The following is a 22,622-nucleotide window of genomic DNA, read 5'->3' as shown; positions in this document are numbered from 1 at the left end:
GCAGTATTTTGGCAGGCCTGTAACTTCTTCCAGTGAGTAGTTTTTAGGCTGGGCGACCATATAGGGGACGCGTAGCACGCAAACGGCTAGCCAATTGCTTTTTATGTAGTAATGAGCGTTTCTTTATTTTTTCCCCAAGTACTGCCAGAAAGGGATTTGAGGATTTTATGACGGCTCTGGATTTTCGGTACAATTGCGGCTGCATGCTCACCAAAATGTAGATCTTGATCAAACCGCGCACCCAAGATTTTGGGGTGTAGGACAGTCGGTAGCGTAGTGCCATCGACGTGGATGTTCAAAATGGTCGACATTTGGACCGTCCAGCGCATCGGGCCTGTGGCCATTATTGTGCAGTCATCGGCGTAAGAAAGGATAGTAACTCCTTCTGATGGCGAAGGTAGTTTTGATATGTAGAAGTTAAACAAAAGTGGGGATAGGGCACCACCCTGTGGCACCCTTTGTTTAATTCTTCTTTATCTGGGTGCTAATGGTATTTAGCTCGGTGGTGGTGCTATGGAGTTTTCTAAAGCCATGCTGATGACAGGCTAGTTGCAAATTTGCTTTGAAATAGGGAATGGCTTCAAGCGTCTTGGCTACTGGCGATAGGAGAGATATCGGGCGATATGACTCTCTTATGTTAGCTGGTTTCCCAGGCTTTAGTAGCGGGACGACCTTGGCCATTTTCCATTTTTCGGGAATGACAAAGGTGAAAAGAGACAGGTTAAAGACATGTGCTAAATATTTGAAACCCTCTTTCCCTAGGCTTTTAAGCATCGGCATGGCTACGCCGTCTGGTCCCACTGCTTTGGATGGTTTAGCATGACCAATGGCATCCTCAACCTCTTTGGCGGTGATGGTAATTGGTGACGCGCTGAATTTATATTTATGTGCGTGTCTGTTGGCCCTCCGTCTATCTTTGTCGACCGTAGAACGCATTATATATTGTCGGCAGAAAGCGCTCGCTCATTTTTTCGCATCCGACAGCACTTTATCGCCAAAGGCGATACAAATTTTATCATTGTGCTTAGACGGATTCGATAGGGACTTTACGGTGGAAAAAAGCTTACCTACACCGGCAGAGAGGTTACAACCGCTTAAGTGCTCCTCCCATTTCGCCCGCTTGTGTTCATCCACAAGCAATCTGATGCGTTGGTTTATATCCCTTATTTGGGGGTCGCCGGGATCGAGCTGTTTTATAAGGTCACGTTCTCTCGCTAAAGTTGCGGCCTCCGCCGGAAAGTGGGGCCGAATTTCGGGAATTCTACCGGCGGGAATGAAGCGAGCCGAGGCGGATTCAATGACCTTGCGAAAAGCACGCTCCCCTTAGCGGGCATCAGTTGGGATAGGGAGGGCAGCAAAGCGGCTGTCTGTAAAGGATTTGTATTCGTCCCACTTTCCCTTTTTAAAGTTTATGAAAGTGCGTTTTTCTGCGATGAAGGCGGTGGTACGCTCGAGCGAAATAAGTATAGGCAGGTCGTCGGATGCCAATGTTACCATCGGCTGCCAGTTGACGCAGTTTACGAGTCCTGCGCTCACGATTGATATATCTGGCGAACTGTGACAGCTTCCTACCATATGTTTGGGAGCGTCTCCGTTTATTGTGCAGAATGTGGTTTCTTCTCTTTGATCCGCCAACATCTCACCCCTACTGTCTGTCTGCAAGTTTGAGTGCCATAGATCGTGGTGGTCATTGAACTCGCCCAACCATTAAGGGATACTATCATCTCTAAGCCGATGCTAAGCAGTGACTTGTATGCACACCAATAGATCAATCATTATGTCTACACATATGTACGTACACGCAGCGGAGAAGAGACGCACAAACACATGCAGATATCTTATCTGAGATGCTCCCAAAAGTATGCAATTATAATTGTGGAAGTGTCGCTCACAAATACAGGCGCATATGAGAAGATATACACATGCATCTGTAGTTATAATTATATAGCAGTAACTAAGTAAATTCTGGAAGAGCCTAGAAGTATGCAAACGAAAAATCACAGAGTATAAAAGGCCGCAACAGTAGAGGCACGACAATCAGTTTGATTTAAGACGCTATCTGGCGAGCAATAGTAGTGTTATTGTGAGGAACTTTAATAAAGGCCATTTTGCATTATTGAATACTGGAGTTATTTATTCAACAGTTTAGTGATTCGAACGTTAACAGAAGATTGCAAATAAGGGGAATTGCAGTAAATTCGTTACAATATGATATTGCACAGTGGTATATGATAAACACGAGACCGCCTCCATTTCCGCTCTTTTCTATGGACATTATACCCAGAACAGGTCTGCAGAGCAGATCTTGCTGTGAGTTTAGTCTCTTGAATCGCAGCAATGCGGATGTTGTGCCGCTTCATGAAATCAACTATCTCCGTGATCTTCCCAGTTAATCCATTACAGTTTAACTGCAGAATTCTGAAGTGCAACGGTGGAGACGTCGTCACTCTAGGAGTAAGTGATGGGTGACTACGCCTGGGTTGTGAAAGGCTAGGACGCAACTGCTATTGTAGGCCTTGGGACTGGACGTCCTTGGGTAAGCATTGGAGTACCCGGTGTATTTGGGTGGGAAGATCTTAGCCGTCGATATGTCATCGAAATGCAAAGTACTTACTTGCTGTATTTCTTCAAATTTCAGTTTAATTAATTTCCATTTGAATCTCGAAAATTCGAAATAAACGCATTTTTTCGGTCATGGAAAGTTTTTCACCAAAAATCAAAAGGACTGCCTCACTTGACGTAAATTGTTACCTCCTGCTACGTGGCCTTCTTTTTCTTGTAGCCAAAGTTGTTGTGAGTTGTTATCTAATTTGATGGTCCTTTGCCAAAATAGGTTAGGTTAGGTTTGGTGGTAGCTACCGTGATAGGGGAAGCTCACTTGGACACCATAAAGATCCGTTGTGATACCACATACAATAAAATAAAATAAACGGTGACGTAGATATAGCATCGATAATCATTGGGTAGCAACGATAAAGTTCCGAATGATACCGATCTCAGCCTTGGATATGGAGTCGCGACCGAAGTACTTTCGCCTTGTTCTGACAAAAGCTGGGCAATCAAGTATAAAGTGATTTAATGATTCCACCTCATCATCCTCCATACAGCTGCAGCAGCATGTATATACTCTATAGTAAAATTATACTCAGATAACTCTAAACGTATTCTAAACAGTTTTGACGTAGGATCTTTCATATTAAATAAATAAACTAACGGCCGACGAAGTCTATTGCTGCATTTTGTAAACATAAACAGAGATCGCTTGTGCTGTCGGATATTAATATACCTGGCTATGGATCTGTTTATATACATGAGAGTTTGCCAAAGAGACTAAGAGAAGTTATGTCTTATACTACGAAGATGAAGAAAAAGAGGCTTTTAGCATCTGCGTTCTCAGTTCGTGGAAAAGTTTTTGTACGATTAAAGCCCAATGAAGAGCCTAAATTGATAGCTAGCAAAGAGGAAGTGGATTCTCTTTTGAGCACCGTAGATCGAAAAGGAGCAGCTGATTAATATGACCATACTTTTAGTTATATTTCTTTGTTCTTTTGCATTAGGAATATTTATTAATATGTTTAAGTTTTTATTTTATTCTTTAACCACTTTTCATATGTACTCTCCTGTTGACCCTTCTCTGTTATGCACTCTAGTATGTTGGCAATTTGAAACGCACACTTGTGGATTTATTTATGAAGGTAAATAGCTCAGCTGTTGGCTCTAATGAATGCAACAATAAGATAGTACTGAAGATTTTGAGTGATTGTCATCCTGGATTTCAGGTTTGTCATTTTAACTCGAGAAGTTTAAATCAAACAAAACTTGATTACTTAAATCACGTTTTTAGCTCTGCGTGTATTGATGTCTTGTGTATTACTGAAACTTGGTTTCAGAATGATATGGCTGATTATAATTACCAATTTCTTGATTACGGTATTGTAAGGAATGACAGACAGCAAGACAAGCGCGGTGGTGGTATTGCGATCTATTATAAAAAGGCATTGCAGGGAAGAGTAATTGACAGGTCGGATCAACTTGATCCTGTGGAGTTTTTGATGTTTGAGTTCTTCAATAATTTTGAGCGTTGCCTTGTTGTATGTGTATATAATCCGAAAAAGTCATATGATTTGGGTAACTTTTTTAAGAGTTTCGATAAATATAGTGCAATTTATGAACACATACTCTTGTGTGGAGACTTAAATATTGATTTGCTTGTGGAAAACGATCGGTCCAAACATTTTGTTGATAGCATTTCAGGCGTAGGATTGGAAGTTGTAAATAAACTTGCTACTCGTTTCGGACCCCATTGCAAACCTAGTTTACTTGATGTATTTTGTGTGGCTGACATGGGCAATGTCTTACATTTTGATCAGCTTTCTCTGGGAGGTATTAGCGACCATGACTTAATTTTTTTGAGTTATAATGTAGTTTTGCAATCTACGAATACTATCTCCATTAGCAACCAGTACGTTCGTGATTTCAGTAGAATCAATATCAGAGCTTTAGCTGCTGAAGCATCTTCACTTCCTTGGAATGACAGTTGGTTTGAAGCAGACATAAATAAAAAAGTTGAAAATTTTTCCAATTTGGTTAACTACCTATTTGATAAATATGTCCCACTTAAGAAAATTAGAGTGAACAAAAATAAGCAACCATGGTTCAGTCGAGATGTACTTCAGGCAATAAAAGCAAGAAATAAAAGCTATTCACTTTGGAGGAAATCTCCTTGTGAAGAAAACTGGCAGGCTTATAAGATATTGCGAAACAGAGCTACGAAAATTACTAGGGATGCCAAAAGGGGTTATTTCCGAAGCAAACTTGATCTATGTCTACCACCAAAGATTCTCTGGAATAATCTAAAACAACTTGGTATTAAGAATGATTTAAAATCGGAATGCTCGATTGAGGCTGATGTAATGAATGATTTCTTTGCTACCAAGTTACCGAATGAGAGTGAGTCAAATATTTCCAACGACGATTCTTTGCTTGATTGGTGCAGTAAATTTAACTTTTCTAATATTACTGAATCTGAAACAATACAATCCATATTTTCAATAAAATCAAATGCAACAGGGGAAGATAAAATAAGTCTAAGATTTATTAAACTTATATTACCATATGTGATTGCGCCATTAACGCATATTTTAAATTTTGCTTTAACATCTCTAAGTTTTCCTGATGCTTGGAAGGTGGCTAATATTATACCTATTCCAAAAAAGGTTAATGCTTCCCAACCATGTGATTTTCGGCCAATAAGTATTCTTCCCTGCTTATCAAAAGTGATGGAAAAGCTCTTATCGAACCAGATTAGGAAATATCTGACTGAAGAAAATTTGCTTTCGGAAAATCAATCAGGTTATCGCATTGGACATAGTTGCTCAACCGCTATGCTCAAGGTTTTAGAAGACATACGACCAAAATTTGACAATGGCGAACTCACAATTCTTACGTTATTGGACTTCTCTAAGGCATTCGACACGGTCTGCCACAGAATTCTCCTGCATAAGCTAAAAAAATATTTTGGATTCAGTAGCGATGCTGTGAAGCTGCTTGAGAGCTATTTGACAAACAGGTACCAACGGGTAATATGTGGGGATCGTGGATCCAGGTTATTACCAGTAAAATCTGGGGTTCCACAGGGTTCTATTCTTGGTCCAATTTTATTTAGTTTGTACATTAATGACATAGAAAAATGCTGTCGTAAAGTATCCATTCACCTCTACGCGGATGATGCTCAGATATACCTTTCTGCCCCTCTTGGCTTAATAGAGGATTTAGTTTGCCGATTAAATGAAGATTTAGAAGCTATATTTCAATGGTCTAAAAAGAACAAGCTACACCTTAATGCATCCAAAACACAGGCGATCGCTATTTCACATTTTTCCTACAATCTGAATGGCATTTCTCCGCTAGTTATAAATGGAAGTGTTGTGAAATATGAGAAGAATGTCAAAACTCTTGGATTTATCTTAAATAAGCACCTAACTTGTGTTGATCATGTGAATTCCTCAATTAGTAGGTTATATTATATGTTAAGGCATTTATGGAAAACGGCTTATTTTATTCGAGAAGATATAAAACTTAAACTTGTCAAAAGTCTATTAATACCAATAATATCTTACCATGAATTGATATATGGTTGCCTGGATAAAGCTTCCATGAACAAATATCAACTACTGATTAATAATTGTGCCAGATATATCTATCTTAAACGGAAATATGATCATATTTCGAACTTCTCAAAAACTATTCTTGAATGCAGTTTATCAGCATTCTTTGACCGTCGTTTACTAATATTTATACATAAGATTATCTTTTCTCGTACGCCGGAATGCCTTTTTGTAAAACTTACTTTCGCACAATCATCCCGTACTTGCAATCTAATTGTACCGTATTTTAAGTATTCAGTAACATCGAGAATGTTTTTCGTTAGGGCTGTGCAGTTGTGGAATGCTTTGCCTAATAAAGTAAAATTAGAATCAAATCCTAAGTGCTTCAAATTAGCTGTACATCGCACCCTTTGTTCTTGAACATTCTTTTGTATTTTACTTTTTCTTTTTCTTTTTTACTTACCTCCATGGAACATATGCTGTATGGTTTGAATGTTACTTCTATTTTTGTTTCTAGCTTTTAAACTTACTTTGTACTAGTAATAAGAATAATAGCAAATATGGCACTGTAAAAGACTATGTCTTATATGTGTATTTTAAATAAATAAATAAATAAATAAATAAATAAATGATCTGATCTCACTATAAAGTGTGCACCATAAACGTATGGCCGAAACTGCTTAACTGCATAATATATTGCCAAAAGTTCTAATTCGATAATTGCTTTATTTTGTTCAGACTTGCTAAATGCTTTTGAAGCGAAACAAATTGGTAAATCGTTACCATTATGATCCATTATGACATTAAACTTTTTCTTAGTTTCTCAAATGCCAGCTCGCACGAGGTATCCCAATTAAATTCAACATTTTTCCGACTCAAACGATTCAAACGTGCCGCTAAACAAGCAAAATTAGGTATAAATCTCCTATAATAGTTTGCAAATGCAACAAATCTTCTAACTGCGTCTTTGTCACGCGGCTTAGGATACTTTTTAATGGCCTCTATTTTTGAATCATCAGGTAACAAACCCTTTGCTGAACATTTATGCCCCAAAAATGTTACCTCAGATCTAAGAAAATTACATTTATTAGGATTAAGCCGCAAATTAAACTTTCTACATTTCTCAAAAACTTTCTCTAAATTTTTTAAATGATGGGACTCACTACATCCAATGACTATAATATCGTCTATATACATAAAGGCTTGATTAGGTGCAATACCGGAAAATGCTATTGACATCATTCTTGAAAATGAGTTAGGAGCAACATTTAGTCCAAATGGTAAAACTTTCCAACGAAAAGATCCACGATCTGTACTAAATGATGTTATATTTCTCGAATCTTTATGTAATGGAATTTGATGGAAACCCGAAAAAAGATCCAAAGTCGAAAAATATTTAGCTCGACCAAGGTTATCCAAAATATCATCAACACGTTCCAAAGGAAATTTATCTGTAATAAGTTTTTTATTGACTGCTCTAAAGTCTACACACATTCGATATGCTTTTTGTCCAGTTGGGTCGTTTTTCGGTACTAAAATCAATGGGCTGTTATAATTTGAACAACTTCCTTCAATTAAATCATTTTTTAACAAATTATCAACCTGTTTATTTATTTCAGCACCCTGTGAATATGGCAATCTATAATTTTTATGTACACTGGTGTCTTGTCCGTTAGTCTTAATTTTTGTTCGTAAAAATTATTAATCGTCATTAAGTCTGTTTTTAGAGCAAAAATATCTGAATATTTCAAACATAAGTCAAGTAATTTATCTTTTGCATACGAAGGTATTTGTTTTACTAAAACTGACGTAAGCTCTTCTATGCGTTTTGAATCAACAGATGTTTCATTTATGCGATAGATAGCAAAATTGTCTATGTCCTCAGTTTGAATATTGAAGTTTTTAACATACTTCACTTCATCAGTAGTATTAATAATTTTTAAAATAGGATGTTCCGTATCAATGACACATTTTGCGGTAAAAACACCACTACACAGTTCATGAGAATCGACAAAAACTGGATTTTCCGATTTATTCAAACTAAAAACACGAAAAACTTCACATCTTGGTGGAATTACAAAAGTATCTGTTGAAGTGCTATGCAAAATTGAAATATTAACTCTTTCTCTCCCTAGTCCTATCGTTATTGTATCATTCGAATAATTGATTATACATTTGCTTGCTTTTAAAAAGTGTTTTCCTATTATACCATCCGAAGGAATATTAAAGTTGTCATCAACAACATGAATAGTCAGAGGAAATAATATATTTGAAACTACTATGTTCGTACTAACTCTGCCTAAAGTTGTTACTGTGTCTGTTGTTACACCTGTTATATTTATTACATTACTGTTTTCTACTATTACGTCACTTGCTAAACTAGAAATTTTTATAAGTGAAATATCTGCCTGAGAATCTACAAGAAAAGAACATATTTTATAAGAATCACTACAGTTGACTTCGATGAAGTCAGAATAATTTAAATTTTGACAATATATTGATTTAAAAGAATTTAACCCAATAGCACCTGCTCCCTCAGTGTTCGCTCCTGAGGGGCTTCGGCATTTAAAGAACGAACATTGACTGAATTCCTGTTATTTAAACGTTGATTATTTGAATTACTGTTATTTACAGACCGATTGTTATTTCTATTGTAATTGTTGTTGTAATTATTAGACCTATTGTTGCCTCCATTGTAATTAGTATTTCGAAAATGTAAATTATTGGTAGGCCTAGTTGCATTACCATTGAATCTAAAATTGTTATTGTATCCGAAATTATTATTACCTCTAAAATTCCGGCGAAAACTATTAGATCTTATCGGACGTGAGCGATACGCTAACACCTGCCGCTCTTTTACCTCCTGTTCACGCTCAATAATCATTTTAGCAACAACATCCTTTGAATCCTTAAAAGTTGTTGATGCAAGGATAGACTTCACCATATCTGAACGACTGTTCAACCTACAAACAGTAACAGTTTGCTCAACCGCCATCTCATGATCTTTTGCCTGTGTCATACCTTCGATGATCAAAGAGCGTTCTAGCGAATCAGAAAGATCTTCTACTTGTTTTGAAAAATCAGTAAAATTATTATTGTTTACCCTTAAGGCCGCAATTTTACCCCCAACAACCTTCGAGTTATCTGGCCTAATTCTGCTACGTAATGCATCTTTAATCTGACTAATAGAATCTATTTGCGTTGGTATAGCTTCGCGAGCTTTGCCTTCGAGTTTCGACTTTAAAAATGATATAAATGTAGTAGTTAAAGATACATCAGTTAAATCTTCTATTAAATCAATTTTATCTATAAACGAGGCAAGTGATAACGGATCACGGCTATAGTTTTCTCGAATAATCGAGGCACAAGTACTAATGAATGACTTCTTTTGCTCAAGAGTAGCCATGTTTAAATCGTTAAAATTTGAAATAGTATCAGAAGTAAAATAAGAACTAGAATTTGAAGTTAGGTCAAAATTAGAAATCGAACTAGAAGATGAAGTTTGTGTAGAATGATTTGTGTTATCAAACCCTAAAAAGCCTTTAAATAAAGAATCTCTATCTGCACTAAATTCTATTCTAGCATTTGAAAATGTATGTGGACTATTAGAATCGCACATGTAAAAGAAAAACAAAACAAAAGCAAACTTTGATATCTAAATTGAATATTGAATATGTAAAAGAATTTCCGTGTAATTTATCGTAATAAAATGAAATTTCCGCTGAGCTTACAAAATTTGGGGGAAAAAAAAACATTGTTTCGGAGACACTAAAATTTTAATACTATATATATAAATAATTTTTTTTTTTTTTAATACTGACACATCGCTTTCAAGCCACATCTTTGAAAATTGTATCGTTTTATTTCAAAAATAACATATTCATTTTACACACACACTGCTTTATATAAAAAGCTTGTATTAAATTAAAGTAAATTTCACCACATGCGAATATAGGACAGTAGGGCAAAAGTAAATTTTCAAAAAGAAAAATTAAATAATTTGAATTCAATTATTTATTTCAATTATTTTGTTTTAATTTTGTCTTCAAAAACAAATAAAAACAAAAAGAAATATTTTAAAATTTTCATCAACACCAGCCCACTGTCATTAACACGTACACTTGTACATACATATGTTAATATATTTTAATATATTTAAAATAAAATTTTAGTAAAATGTTAATTATTATTATTATTATTTAAATTTTATTTCTTTTTTTTTCAATGTTTTATTGTTAAATATTTAGGTGAATTATATTAGTAATAGTTTGTATGTAAATATGTAATGAGTACATGTGTGTGGTGGTACTTTAATAAATGTGCAAAAGTGTAAATAATATAAATTAAGAAAATTTAAATTCAAGAAAAAAAAATTGATTTTATATTTGCTAAACTACATGTTTCGCACACTGTGCGCCATACCCAATGCTGCAATCATTATTATTTCCGCTGTTGTTGTTGTTGTAGTACTGTATGATTTCCTCTCGTAATATATTGTTTCATTGTTGCTAATATTCAGTGCTGACTTGTCCCATTCAATAGTTGACTACCCTGTTGCAGTTGAGTTGAGGGACATTATTGATTTCAGTAGCTTCCTTTTTCCAAAATTCTTCCACTAATTTTCACTTTCATTTTGTTCCACACTTGTTCATATTCCTTAATATTCATATTCCGATTTCGTTTTGTTCCGCTCACGACTGTTTACTGAATATTTTTATGTTTCTTTGACATTTCCGTTTTCATTTAGTTCCTCTTCTTTTTATACCATTTTTAATATTAGTATTTCTCTCAGTTCCGCTTTTCGTTAACTTAATATATTAATATTAGTATTTCTCTATGTTCCTCTTTCGTTCACTTAATATGATAATATTAGTATTTCTCTTCGTTCCGCTTTTCGTTTTGTTCTACTGTAAACAGTATTCACGGATTATTGTTACAACTCAATGATAAAAATTTTTTTTTTTTTTTTATATATGAATATATATATATATATTTAAGTTTTCTAAAACGTGGATATTAGTTCATATATTAGCTCTTATTAACTTATTTCTTTTGTAAAATCTATATTTTCATAGATTTTTTTTTTTTTTTTTGTAAGATTTAAATTTAATTTTGTATTTCGATAGTATAAAACTTTTTTTCATTTTTATACTCAGTTGAGCAGAGCTCACAGAGTATATTAAGTTTGATTGGATAACGGTTGGTTGTACATATATAAAGGAATCGAGATAGATATAGACTTCCATATATCAAAATAATCAGGATCGAAAAAGAATTTGATTGAGCCATGTCCGTCCGTCCGTCCGTCCGTCCGTTAACACGATAACTTGAGTAAATTTTGAGGTATCTTGATGAAATTTGGTATGTAGGTTCCTGAGCACTCATCTCAGATCGCTATTTAAAATGAACGATATCGGACTATAACCACGCCCACTTTTTCGATATCGAAAAATTCGAAAAACCGAAAAAGTGCGATAATTCATTACAAAAGACAGATAAAGCGACGAAACTTGGTAGATGAGTTGAACTTATGACGCAGAATAGAAAATTATTAAAATTTTGGACAATGGGCGTGGCACCGCCCACTTTTAAAAGAAGGTAATTTAAAACTTTTGCAAGCTGTAATTTGGCAGTCGTTGAAGATATCATGATGAAATTTGGCAGGAACGTTACTCCTATTACTATATGTACGCTTAATTAAAAAAAAAGGACCACGCCCACTTTTAAAAAAAAAATTTTTTTTAAGTAAAATTTTAACAAACAATTTAATATCTTTACAGTATATAAGTAAATTATGTCAACATTCAACTCCAGTAATGACGTGGTGCAACAAAATACAAAAATAAAAGAAAATTTCAAAATGGGCGTGGCTCCGCCCGTTTTCATTTAATTTGTCTACGATACTTTTAACGCCATAAGTCCAACAAAAATTAACCAATCCTTTTGAAATTTGGTAGGGGCATAGATTTTATGACGTTAACTGTTTTCTGTAAAAATGGGCGAAATCGGTTGATGCCACGCCCAGTTTTTATACACAGTCGTCCGTCTGTCCTTCCGCATGGCCGTTAACACGATAACTTGAGCAAAAATCGACATATCTTTAATGAACTTAGTTCACGTGCTTACTTGAACTCACTTTATCTTGGTATGAAAAATGAACGAAATCCGACTATGACCACGCCCACTTTTTCGATATCGAAAATTACGAAAAATGAAAAAAATGCCATAATTCTATACCAAATACGAAAAAAGGGATGAAACATGTTAAGGTAATAGGATTGTTTTATTGACGCGAAATATAACTTTAGAAAAAACTTTATAAAATGGTTGTGACACCTACCATATTAAGTAGAAGAAAATGAAAAAGTTCTGCAGGGCGAAATAAAAAACCCTTAAAATCTTGGCAGGTATTACATATATAAATAAATTAGCGGTATCCAACAGATGATGTTCTGGGTCACCCTGGTCCACATTTTGGTCGATATCTGGAAAACGTCTTCACATATACAACTACCACCACTCCCTTTTAAAACTCTCATTAATCCCTTTAATTTGATACCCATATCGTACAAACTCATTCTAGAGTCACCCCTGGTCCACCTTTATGGCGATATCTCGAAAAGGCGTCCACCTATAGAACTAAGCCCCACGCCCTTTTAAAATACTCATTAACACCTTTCATTTGATACCCATATCGTACAAACATATTCTGAAGTCACCACTGGTCCACCTTTATGGCGCTATCTCGAAAAGGCGAACACCTATAGAACGAAGGCCCACTCCCTTTTAAAAATACTCATTAACACCTTTCATTTGATACCCATATCGCACAAACAAAGTCTAGAGTCACCCCTGGTCCACCTTTATTGCGATACCTCGAAAAGGCGTCCATCTATAGAACTAAGGCCCACTCCCTTTTAAAATACTCATTAACTCCTTTCGTTTGATACCCATATTGCACAAACGAATTCTAGAGTCACCCCTGGCCCACCTTTATGGCGATATCTCGAAACGGCGTCTACCTATGGAACTAAGGATTACTCCCTTTTAAAAAACTCATTAACACCTTTCTTTTGATACCCATATTGTACAAATTCTAGGGTCACCCCTGCTCCACCTTTATGGCGACATCTCGAAACGGCGTCCACCTATGGAACTAAGGATTACTCCATTTTAAAATACTCATTAACACCTTTCTTTTGATACCCATATTGTACAAACAAATTCTAGGGTCACCCCTGGTCCACCTTTATGGCGATATCTTGAAAATGCGACCACCTATACAACAACCACCACTCCCTTTTAAAACCCTCATTAATACCTTTAATTTGATACCCATATCGTACAAACACATTCTAGAGTCACCCCTGGTCCACCTTTGTGCCGATATTTCGAAACGGCGTCCACCTATAGAACTAAGGCCCACTCCCTTTTAAAATACTCATTAACACCTTTCGTTTGATGCCCATATTGTACAAACATATTCTAGGGTCACCCCTGGTCCATCTTTATGGCGATATCTCGAAACGGCGTCCACCTATGGAACTAAGGATTACTCCCTTTTAAAATACTCATTAACACCTTTCTTTTGATACCCATATTGTACAAACAAATTCTAGGGTCACCCCTGGTCCACCTTTATGGCGATATCTCGAAACGGCGTCCACCTATGGAACTAAGGATTACTCCCTTTTAAAATACTCATTAACACCTTTCATTTGATACCCATATCGTACAAACGCATTCTAGAGTCACCCCTGGTCCACCTTTATGGCGATATCTCGAAAAGGCGACCACCTATACAACAACCACCACTCCCTTTTAAAACCCTCATTAATACCTTTAATTTGATACCCATATCGTACAAACACATTCTAGAGTCACCCCTGGTCCACTTTTATGGCGATATTTCGAAACGGCATCCACCTATAGAACTAAGGCCCACTCCCTTTTAAAATACTCATTAACACCATTCGTTTGATGCCCATATTGTACAAACAAATTCTAGAGTCCCCCCTGGTCCACCTTTATGGCGATATCTCGAAACGGCGTCCACCTATGGAACTAAGGATTACTCCCTTTTAAAATACTCATTAACACCTTTCATTTGATACCCATATCGTACAAACGCATTCTAGAGTCAACCCTGATCCACCTTTATGGCTATATCCCTAAATGGCGTCCACCTATAGAACTATAACCAACTCCCTCATAAAATACTCTTTAATGCCTTTCATTTGATACGCATGTCATACAAACACATTCCAGGGTTTCCCTCGGTTCATTTTCCTACATGGTTATTTTCCTTATGTTGTCACCATAGCTCTCAACGCTTCCCAAGGCAGTCGCTTCTATGTACCGGAGCGACTCGGAATTTTTCCCGACCAAGGACTGTCATTTCAGTGTGACCCCATTTAATTTGTTTCGTCCCACAAATTGTCATCCTCCCAGCAGCTCCTTGCAGCAGGACTGCTACATATTCTCTTACTCCGGGAAGGTATCGAACCCAATCCGGGTCCGTCTCCTGACCCCGGTCATGAGAAATGGTTTTGCTGCATTTGCCAGAAAGGAATCTTTTTAGGACGGTCATACTCTGTTCAGTGTGTCTCGTGCAAGGGATGGTTGCATCGGACAGGTTGTTCTGGGCTTGATCCCAAAACCCGACGTCCACGCAACTTTTATAAATCTTTTGTGGCTCCTTGCTGCTCACGCCCAAGGGCGTCCCGTAGTCTACGCCTAAGCGTATCCCCACTACCTTCCAGCAGCTTCGCTGCTCAGCAAGCCACAACAAGTACCCGCTGCTGCTCGCGCCCCACGGCGCCAACAACTCAAACAGCTGATACCACTCATAACTACTACCTTCGTAGTAGAGCTGGTTGCAATGCTGAGCATCAGCCCCTGCCCCCGTCTTCTTCTCCCCCCCTCTTTTCTGGCAGCAATCGTGCAGGTCAGGGAAACAGACTCTTAGTCCCTGCCTCCGTTTGCACCGTCTGCCAGCACAGAATATATAGGTTTGCGACATCCGCTCAATGCAGCTCCTGCCTTGGGTGGTGCCACTTTCCTAGATGTTCTGGTCTCCGCGACGGCAACCCCCCGACGGGTTTCATCGCGCCATGTTGCCAGGTCGCAAACCCAAATCATCCGGGTACCCCAATGCTTGCCCAAGGGCGCCCAGTCCCAAGGCCACAACAGCAATTGCGTCCTGGCCTTCCACAACCTAGGCGTAGTCACCCCTCACTTACCCCTAGAGTGGCGGCGTCACCCCTCATGCACTTCAGAATTCTGCAGTTCAACTGTAATGGACTAACTGGGAAGATTACGGAGATAGTCGATTTCATGAAGCGGCACAACATCCGCATTGCTGCGATTCAAGAGACTAAACTCACAGCAAGATCTGCATTGCAGACCTGCTCTGGTTATAATGTCCACAGGAAAGACCGCGAGAGCGGTACACCACTCTGTGCAATATCATATATTTGATCCTGGCATCGACCGCAGTGACAATGTCTTAGAACGTCAAGGCCTATCTGTCCGGTCAGGCGATGCAAATCTAGAAATCATCAACATCTACATCCCTCCTGTCACCTGTTGCCCCAGTGGATACCGCCCTAATATCGAGGCCTTACTCACTGGCAACAATCGCATTATCTTAGGCGATTTTAATGCCCATCACGACCTATGGCATTCAAACTTGCGGGCGGACAGTAGGGGTGAGATGTTGGCGGATCAAATAGACGAAACGACGTTCTGCACAATAAACGGAGACGCCCCCACACGTATGGTAGGAAGCTGTCATAGCTCGCCAGATATCTCAATCGTGAGCGCAGAACTCGTAAACTGCGTCAACTGGCAGCCGATGGTAACATTGGCATCCGACCACGTGCCCATACTTATTTCGTTCGAGCGTACCGCCGACTTCATCGTCACCGAAAAACGCACTTTCATAAACTTCAAAAAAGGAAAGTGGGAAGAATATAAATCTGCAACAGACAGCAGCTTTGCTGCCCTCCCTATCCCGACTGATGCCCGCCAAGGGGAGCGTGCCTTCCGTAAGGTCATTGAATCCGCCTCGGCACATTTCATTCCCGCCGGGAGAATTCCCGAAATCCGGCCCCACTTCCCGGCGGAGGCCGCGAGCTTAGCGAGGGAACGCGACCTTATAAGACAGCTTGATCCAGGCGACCCCCAAATAAGGGATATAAACCAACGCATCAGATTGCTTGTGGACGAACACAAGCGGGCGAAATGGGAAGAGCACCTAAGAGGTTGTAACCTCTCTACCGGTGTAGGTAAACTTTGGTCCACCGTAAAGTCCCTATCGAATCCGACTAAGCACAAAGACAAAGTTTCCATCGCCTTTGGCGATAAGGTGCTGTCGGATGCGAAAAAATGCGCGAGCGCTTTCTGCCGGCAATATATAATGCATCCTACGGTCGACAAAGATAGACGGAGAGCCAATAGACACGCACATAAACACAAACTCAGCGCGTCACCAATTACCATCACCGCTAGAGAGGTTGAGGACGCCATTGGTCGCGCTAAACCATCCAAAGCAGTGGGCCCAGACGGCATAGCCATGCCGATGCTTAAAAACCTAGGGAAAGAGGGTTTCAAATATTTAGCGCATGTCTTCAACCTGTCTCTTTCCACCTTTGTCATACCCGAGAAATGGAAAATGGCCAAGGTGGTCCCGCTACTAAAGCCTGGGAAACCAGCTAACGTAGGTGAGTCATATCGTCCGATATCTCTCCTATCGCCAGTGGCAAAGACGCTTGAAGCCATTTTGCTCCCTTATTTCCAAGCACATTTGCAGCTAGCCCCTCATCAGCATGGCTTCAGAAAACTCCATAGCACTACCTCCGCGCTAAATGTCATTAGCACCCAGATAAATTGCGGTTTGAATCAATATCCCCACCATAGAACAGTACTCGTAGCGTTAGACCTATCAAAAGCTTTTGATACGGTCAACCATGGCTCGTTACTGCAAGACCTGGAAGGGTCCACCCTTCCCCCATGTCTTAAAAGGTGGACCGCAAATTATCTGGGTGGTCGGCAGGCATCGGTGCAATTCAGAAACGAAACATCAAAACAAAGGAGAATTAAACAAGGGGTGCCACAGGGTGGTGTCCTATCCCCGCTTTTGTTTAATTTCTACATATCTAAGCTACCTTCACCACCGGAAGGAGTCACAATCGTTTCCTACGCCGATGACTGCACAATAATGGCCACAGGCCCAGGCCCAAAGATCGATGAGCTATGCAATAAAATAAACGGCTATCTCCCTGATCTCTCCAGTTTTTTCGCCTCGCGAAACCTGGCATTGTCACCGACTAAATCTTCCGCGACCTTATTTACAACATGGACGCCCCAAATGTCGACCATATTGAACATCCACGTCGATGGCACTACGCTACCGACTGTCCTACACCCCAAAATCTTGGGTGTGACGTTTGATCAGGATCTACATTTTGGTGCGCACGCAACCGCAATTGTTCCAAGAATTCAGAGCCGTAATAAAATCCTCAAATCCCTTGCTGGCAGTACCTGGGGAAAAGATAAAGAAACGCTCTTGGCCACATACAAAGCAATTAGCCAGCCGATTACATGCTACGCGTCACCCATATGGTCGCCAAGCCTAAAAACCACCCACTGGAAGAAACTACAGGCCTGCCAAAATACTGCTCTCAGAATCGCCACGGGCTGTCTTCTTATGTCCCCAGAACACCATCTGCATATCGAGGCGAGAATACTCCCCATCAGGGAGAGAAATGAGATGCTGACCAAACAGTTTCTGTTGAATACCCAGAAACCTGGGCATCCCAACAGACATCTGATTGACGAACCAGCACCGCCTAGGGGCCTAAGGAGTCATCTCCGTAAGCATTTTGAGGAAATACGGCACCTGAGAACCCAGCCGTATGAAGCGGAAAAACACAAGCAGGTCCTTGGTGAACTCCATAGACAGGCGTCGGACCTTTATGTCGGGAATTGCCCGGTGAATCCAGTACTTGAAGAAAAATATCCAGAACTCGCAGAAGAGGAACGCATACTCCCCAGGGAAACGCGTGTCACTCTTGCTCAACTTCGTTCTGGATACTGTAACAGGTTAAACTCTTACCTATCCAGAATCAACCCCGACATACAAAATGTATGCCCTGCTTGCAATGTGTCCCCACATGACACCAACCATCTCTTTAATTGTAATGTGGAACCAACGCCTCTAACACCCCTTTCCTTATGGTCCACCCCTGTTGAAACGGCAAGTTTCCTTGGACTCCCGTTAGAGGATATTGATGACAATTTGTGATCGGTCGCGGCTATTAGGTGGGGCGAGCATTGCTACAACAACAACAACAACTGAGTATGTAATGTTCGGTTACACCCGAACTTAACCTTCCTTACTTGTTTTTTTCTGTCTTTTTTTATTACGTCACAACACATATACACATATAATTTGCATTAATTCATTTTCAATGCAATTCTTCAAACTTCATAACTTTTCTTATTGTAGGGCTCCGGCCCACGGTCGCCATATAAAGACTCCATAAAAGGAATGTCTTCTTACGTGCATTTATGCACCAATACACACACATACGCTTTAATTGAATAACACACACATACACGTATATTTAGTAAATATTTATATTAATATTTTATTTAATAATTAAAATATGTTTTTAAAATTTGTTAATTAATTTGAATATCAGATGAACACGATTATTTCCGTTCGATCACATCAAATTCAAATTCCAAAACTCAAACAAACTATTTTTTCACCTCGCCTACTATGCATTTGAAAAATCCAAATATTTTCAATTGCATACTAAGCTCAATACACACAAGTGCGCAAGGTGGAAGTGTATTATGCTTTACTGCTATCTTCATCCGGTTCAGTTGTACCGACGCGGGCTAAGAGATCCGCTTGACAGTTGCCCGGGATGTCACTACGGCCCGCGACCCAGATAATCTATTATAAAATAGTTCGATGCAATCTCAAGCGGGGTCAAGCACTCCCAGACCAGCCTCGATCTCACTGTAGTTGAACTCAAGGCCTTGATAGCCGCTTGGCTATCAGAATAGATGTTGAATTCCCTAACCGTAGTAACACTGGATAGCATTTTATCCACCGCCACCCTAATCGCAGAAACTTCCGCTTGGAATACACTGCAGTGATCAGCCATCCACCAACCTTTCCGTTCAACTTCAGCCCATCCGTGAACAAGTTAACCGGTCCCATGCCCCAGATAATTTCTCTTCCCCAATCCTCTCTCGATATGACTGGTGTGAAGGTTGTATAGGGAGCAGTTATCGGCATACAATAGTCCGTCCTGTCCGGGATAAAGTCGAACATAGTAAGAAGGCTAGAGTGTCCGAAGTCAGAAAGCCCATAGCGCATATCACGAACCCTGACCAATGACCGGGCCGCGGCAGCCTTTCCCGCAATATCCACTGGATGTATGTTCAGCATGACATTTAGTGCCAAGGTAGGTGTTGTTCTGAGGGCGTCACTGCTACCGATCAGCGCAGTCCGTTGCAATGACACTAACATTTTGTAGGTGCTCGCCGTGTCCAGTGTTTTCCACCAGACCAGCACCCCATAGAGTATAATCGGTTTGACCACCATCTCATAAAGCCAGTGTACAACTCCTGGCGAGAGTCCCCATCTCTTTCCGATAGCCTTTGCCAAAATATATCGGCTACTTTTCGGCAATGTGCAACATTAAGATACTAGCCCGACCAATTCAAGGGATTCAAGGGGTTGTGTAGCGCAATATATAGCTTCTCCAACCCAATTGTCAACCTCACTTTCGAGCGGCGAATCCCGTTTCACTAACAGACGAGGCTCTGGCGACCCCAAGCTCCTCATGGAACTTGGGGGTGGGGAGGGAGGGATGGCCTGAAGGTTTAATGTGGCCATATAAATCGTTCCCGAGATGGTCGGGCCAGCACGTTAATGGTGCTGTGTTACCGGAGCGTATCGGATCTGTATCCGACAAAGGACCATCACATCGATAACACTCCCCAAAGCCTTCGGGGAGTAACTAATCGCTACAACAACGACAACAACAACTAGCCCGACCATTTCGGGAACTATTCAATATTCTAGGCCATCCCGCCCTTATCCATGAGGAACTTGGAGTCACCTTTGCCTTGGCTGATTAATATGAAGGCTTTATTCCTTCCAACTTACAAATTTCCATTGTAATTTTTTAATTTCGAAAGTTCAAAACGAACATTTTTTTTCGAACATGAGCAACCTTTCTTCCAAACCAGTTTTTTCCAAAATTATTTGAACTTTTGAGAACATATTGTTTATTTTAAAGTTGTTTGATGAGGTTCCTTATTGTGTCTTTGAAAATGCGATTCGAAAACCGTCAAATCACATATAGGTTTTTTCAAATCCGAAGGAAATTTCTTTCGAATCGAGTTACAGAATAGAACCCTTGAAGAGCGCACGAGTTTTCGAACCGGCTACCTAGAAAAAAGTGATCTTTTCATCATTTGACATAGTTTCTTAATTGAATGTACTTTCTCTGTTAAGTCTAATTTCAATTTTATTCATTCCGACGTATAAATTTTTGAATTTCGAAAATTCGAAATTAAAATATTTTTTCGAACGTAAGAAACTTTTCGTTCAAACTTATTTATTCCAAAATAATTTTGGCTTTTGAAATAATACGGCTCATTTCGAAGCAAGTTGTTCGATCAGCATAGCAATGATGTACATAAGTAGTTCGAAAACTCGCAGTAAAGTAATAATAGTTGTTTTTTTCCAAGCGAGCTTGAAAAAAACGCTTCAACTAGCTAAACCGTTTCATTATGGCAAACCCATACAGATGGTGGAAGTTTATCAGCTAAATGTTACTTTTTTTAGCTGCTATGACATTTCTACTTCTAGCGCAGTATGTTTTTGACACTCAACCAGCGAATTACAAAAACAAAATACATGAAATGCGTGTGTTTGATTGTATGTATGTCACCCTACCGCCACGCTGTTATTTTGTTATTTTTGTTTATCTGCACATTCGTATGTTCATTTCATTCGCTCGTTCACAATAGTGCCCTGTTTTTGAATATGCATCACTATACAACACCATCAATCAGGTCGACAATTACCTAAGCGGTTTAAACTGAAACCGCTTAGCCAACTCAACTCGATAACTTTTTATTGTTGCTTTCCATGCAATTCGGTAAGCTAGCTAGTGTTTTAATTGTAATAGCTAGCAAAGAAATACAGCTAATGAAACATCTTTTTCAGGCGTATGCTTTATATTGAAAGAGTAGAACATTCACAGTTGATACACTATAGTTGTTAAATTTGTACTTTTTCCAACTATTCCTGGACGTTTAATTAAAATATACATTTATGTCTCATACATGAAGGATTGGCTAGGTTGAAATGGCCTGCCCGAAAGGACTTCACGTAGACTTCATATTATTGCAAGAAGTTTGTTTGGATAAGATATAATACTTCGATATAAGTTTCCATTTTCAAAAAAAAAAAAAAAAACATTTCATACAACAGGTACCAGGCAGATGAAAACATATGTGGAAATTCAATTTTTGACTGATAAAGAGTCATGAATGTTGAAATATAAATGTTTAAAAATTAGAAATTGAACTGTTTTTTTTTTTTTTTCAAAATTATTCTTGATTTCAATTCGCATCATATGCGAAATTCACCACCGTGTGGATCTTATTTAATTTACTGAACCTTTTCACTACAGGACTCTATCGATGAAATGGAGCGTCGTAAAGAGAAAATTATGCTGCAATCATTGCAACGACGCCAGCAACAAGAAGAAGCGAAGGCGCGAAAAGAAATTGAAGCAGCGCGTAAGCGCGAACAGGAGCGCGAAAAAGAGGAGGAAAAAGCGCGTAAAAAAGAAGAACAAATGGCGCGAAGAGCGGCGATATTAGAGCAACATCGTCTAAAGAAGGCTATTGAAGAAGCCGAAAGAGAGGTATTCCGATTTTTATTTCTTATATAGGCCTATCTAATATGTGCTGTCGTCTATGTCTTACAGGGTAAAACGCTTGATCGCGAAATAACGATGAAACAAACAACACAACATAATTCATCAACGCCGCGTCTGCGACAGACGCGCATTACTCGACCACGTCCCAAAACCATACATGTCGATGATGGTTCGGTGGACTTGAGCGAGGCATCGAGTATTTCTAGTCGTAGTAAAAAGGGTTCTAGTACCAATTTGACAGGTGAGACTAATTAAATGCCTTTTAATACATCAAGCTATGATTTGGACCTCTCCTTTTACTTGTAAACTCTTGCTTGCTATGTTTTGTAAATGTATTAGTGTATAGCTGCCCGATACAATTTCAAAACTACTACAAATATATCTTACATGCCTTACATTCTTCTTGCTTTTTGCAGTTCCTTTTTTTTATTTAACTTAAAATTGTACATATAAATATGCAGCTTTACAATTATTACATTTGCACACAAGTAAACACATTACTTACATTCACGAACGCAATTTTATTATTTTGCAC

At 38.9% G+C, this 22,622-nt stretch overlaps 1 protein-coding gene across 20 annotated transcripts in view; it reads left to right on the top strand.

The window, feature by feature from the left end:
• Patronin (calmodulin-regulated spectrin-associated protein patronin) overlaps nt 1-22,622 on the top strand; it is a 108,015-nt gene that overhangs the window by 47,156 nt on the left and 38,237 nt on the right. For all 20 annotated transcript variants that reach the window (XM_067772163.1, XM_067772162.1, XM_067772181.1 and 17 more), the window contains 2 exons: nt 21,836-22,072; nt 22,136-22,328. In XM_067772163.1, the coding sequence (XP_067628264.1) occupies nt 21,836-22,072; nt 22,136-22,328 (430 nt within the window). The remainder of the gene's footprint in view (nt 1-21,835; nt 22,073-22,135; nt 22,329-22,622) is intronic.

This window comes from Eurosta solidaginis, chromosome 3 (genome assembly GCF_040869045.1).
Source record: "Eurosta solidaginis isolate ZX-2024a chromosome 3, ASM4086904v1, whole genome shotgun sequence".
In the NCBI taxonomy this organism is placed as follows: Eukaryota; Metazoa; Arthropoda; class Insecta; order Diptera; family Tephritidae; genus Eurosta; species Eurosta solidaginis.
The sequence above is the reverse complement of the archived record's forward strand: the minus strand, read 5'-3'. Positions and strand labels throughout refer to the sequence as shown.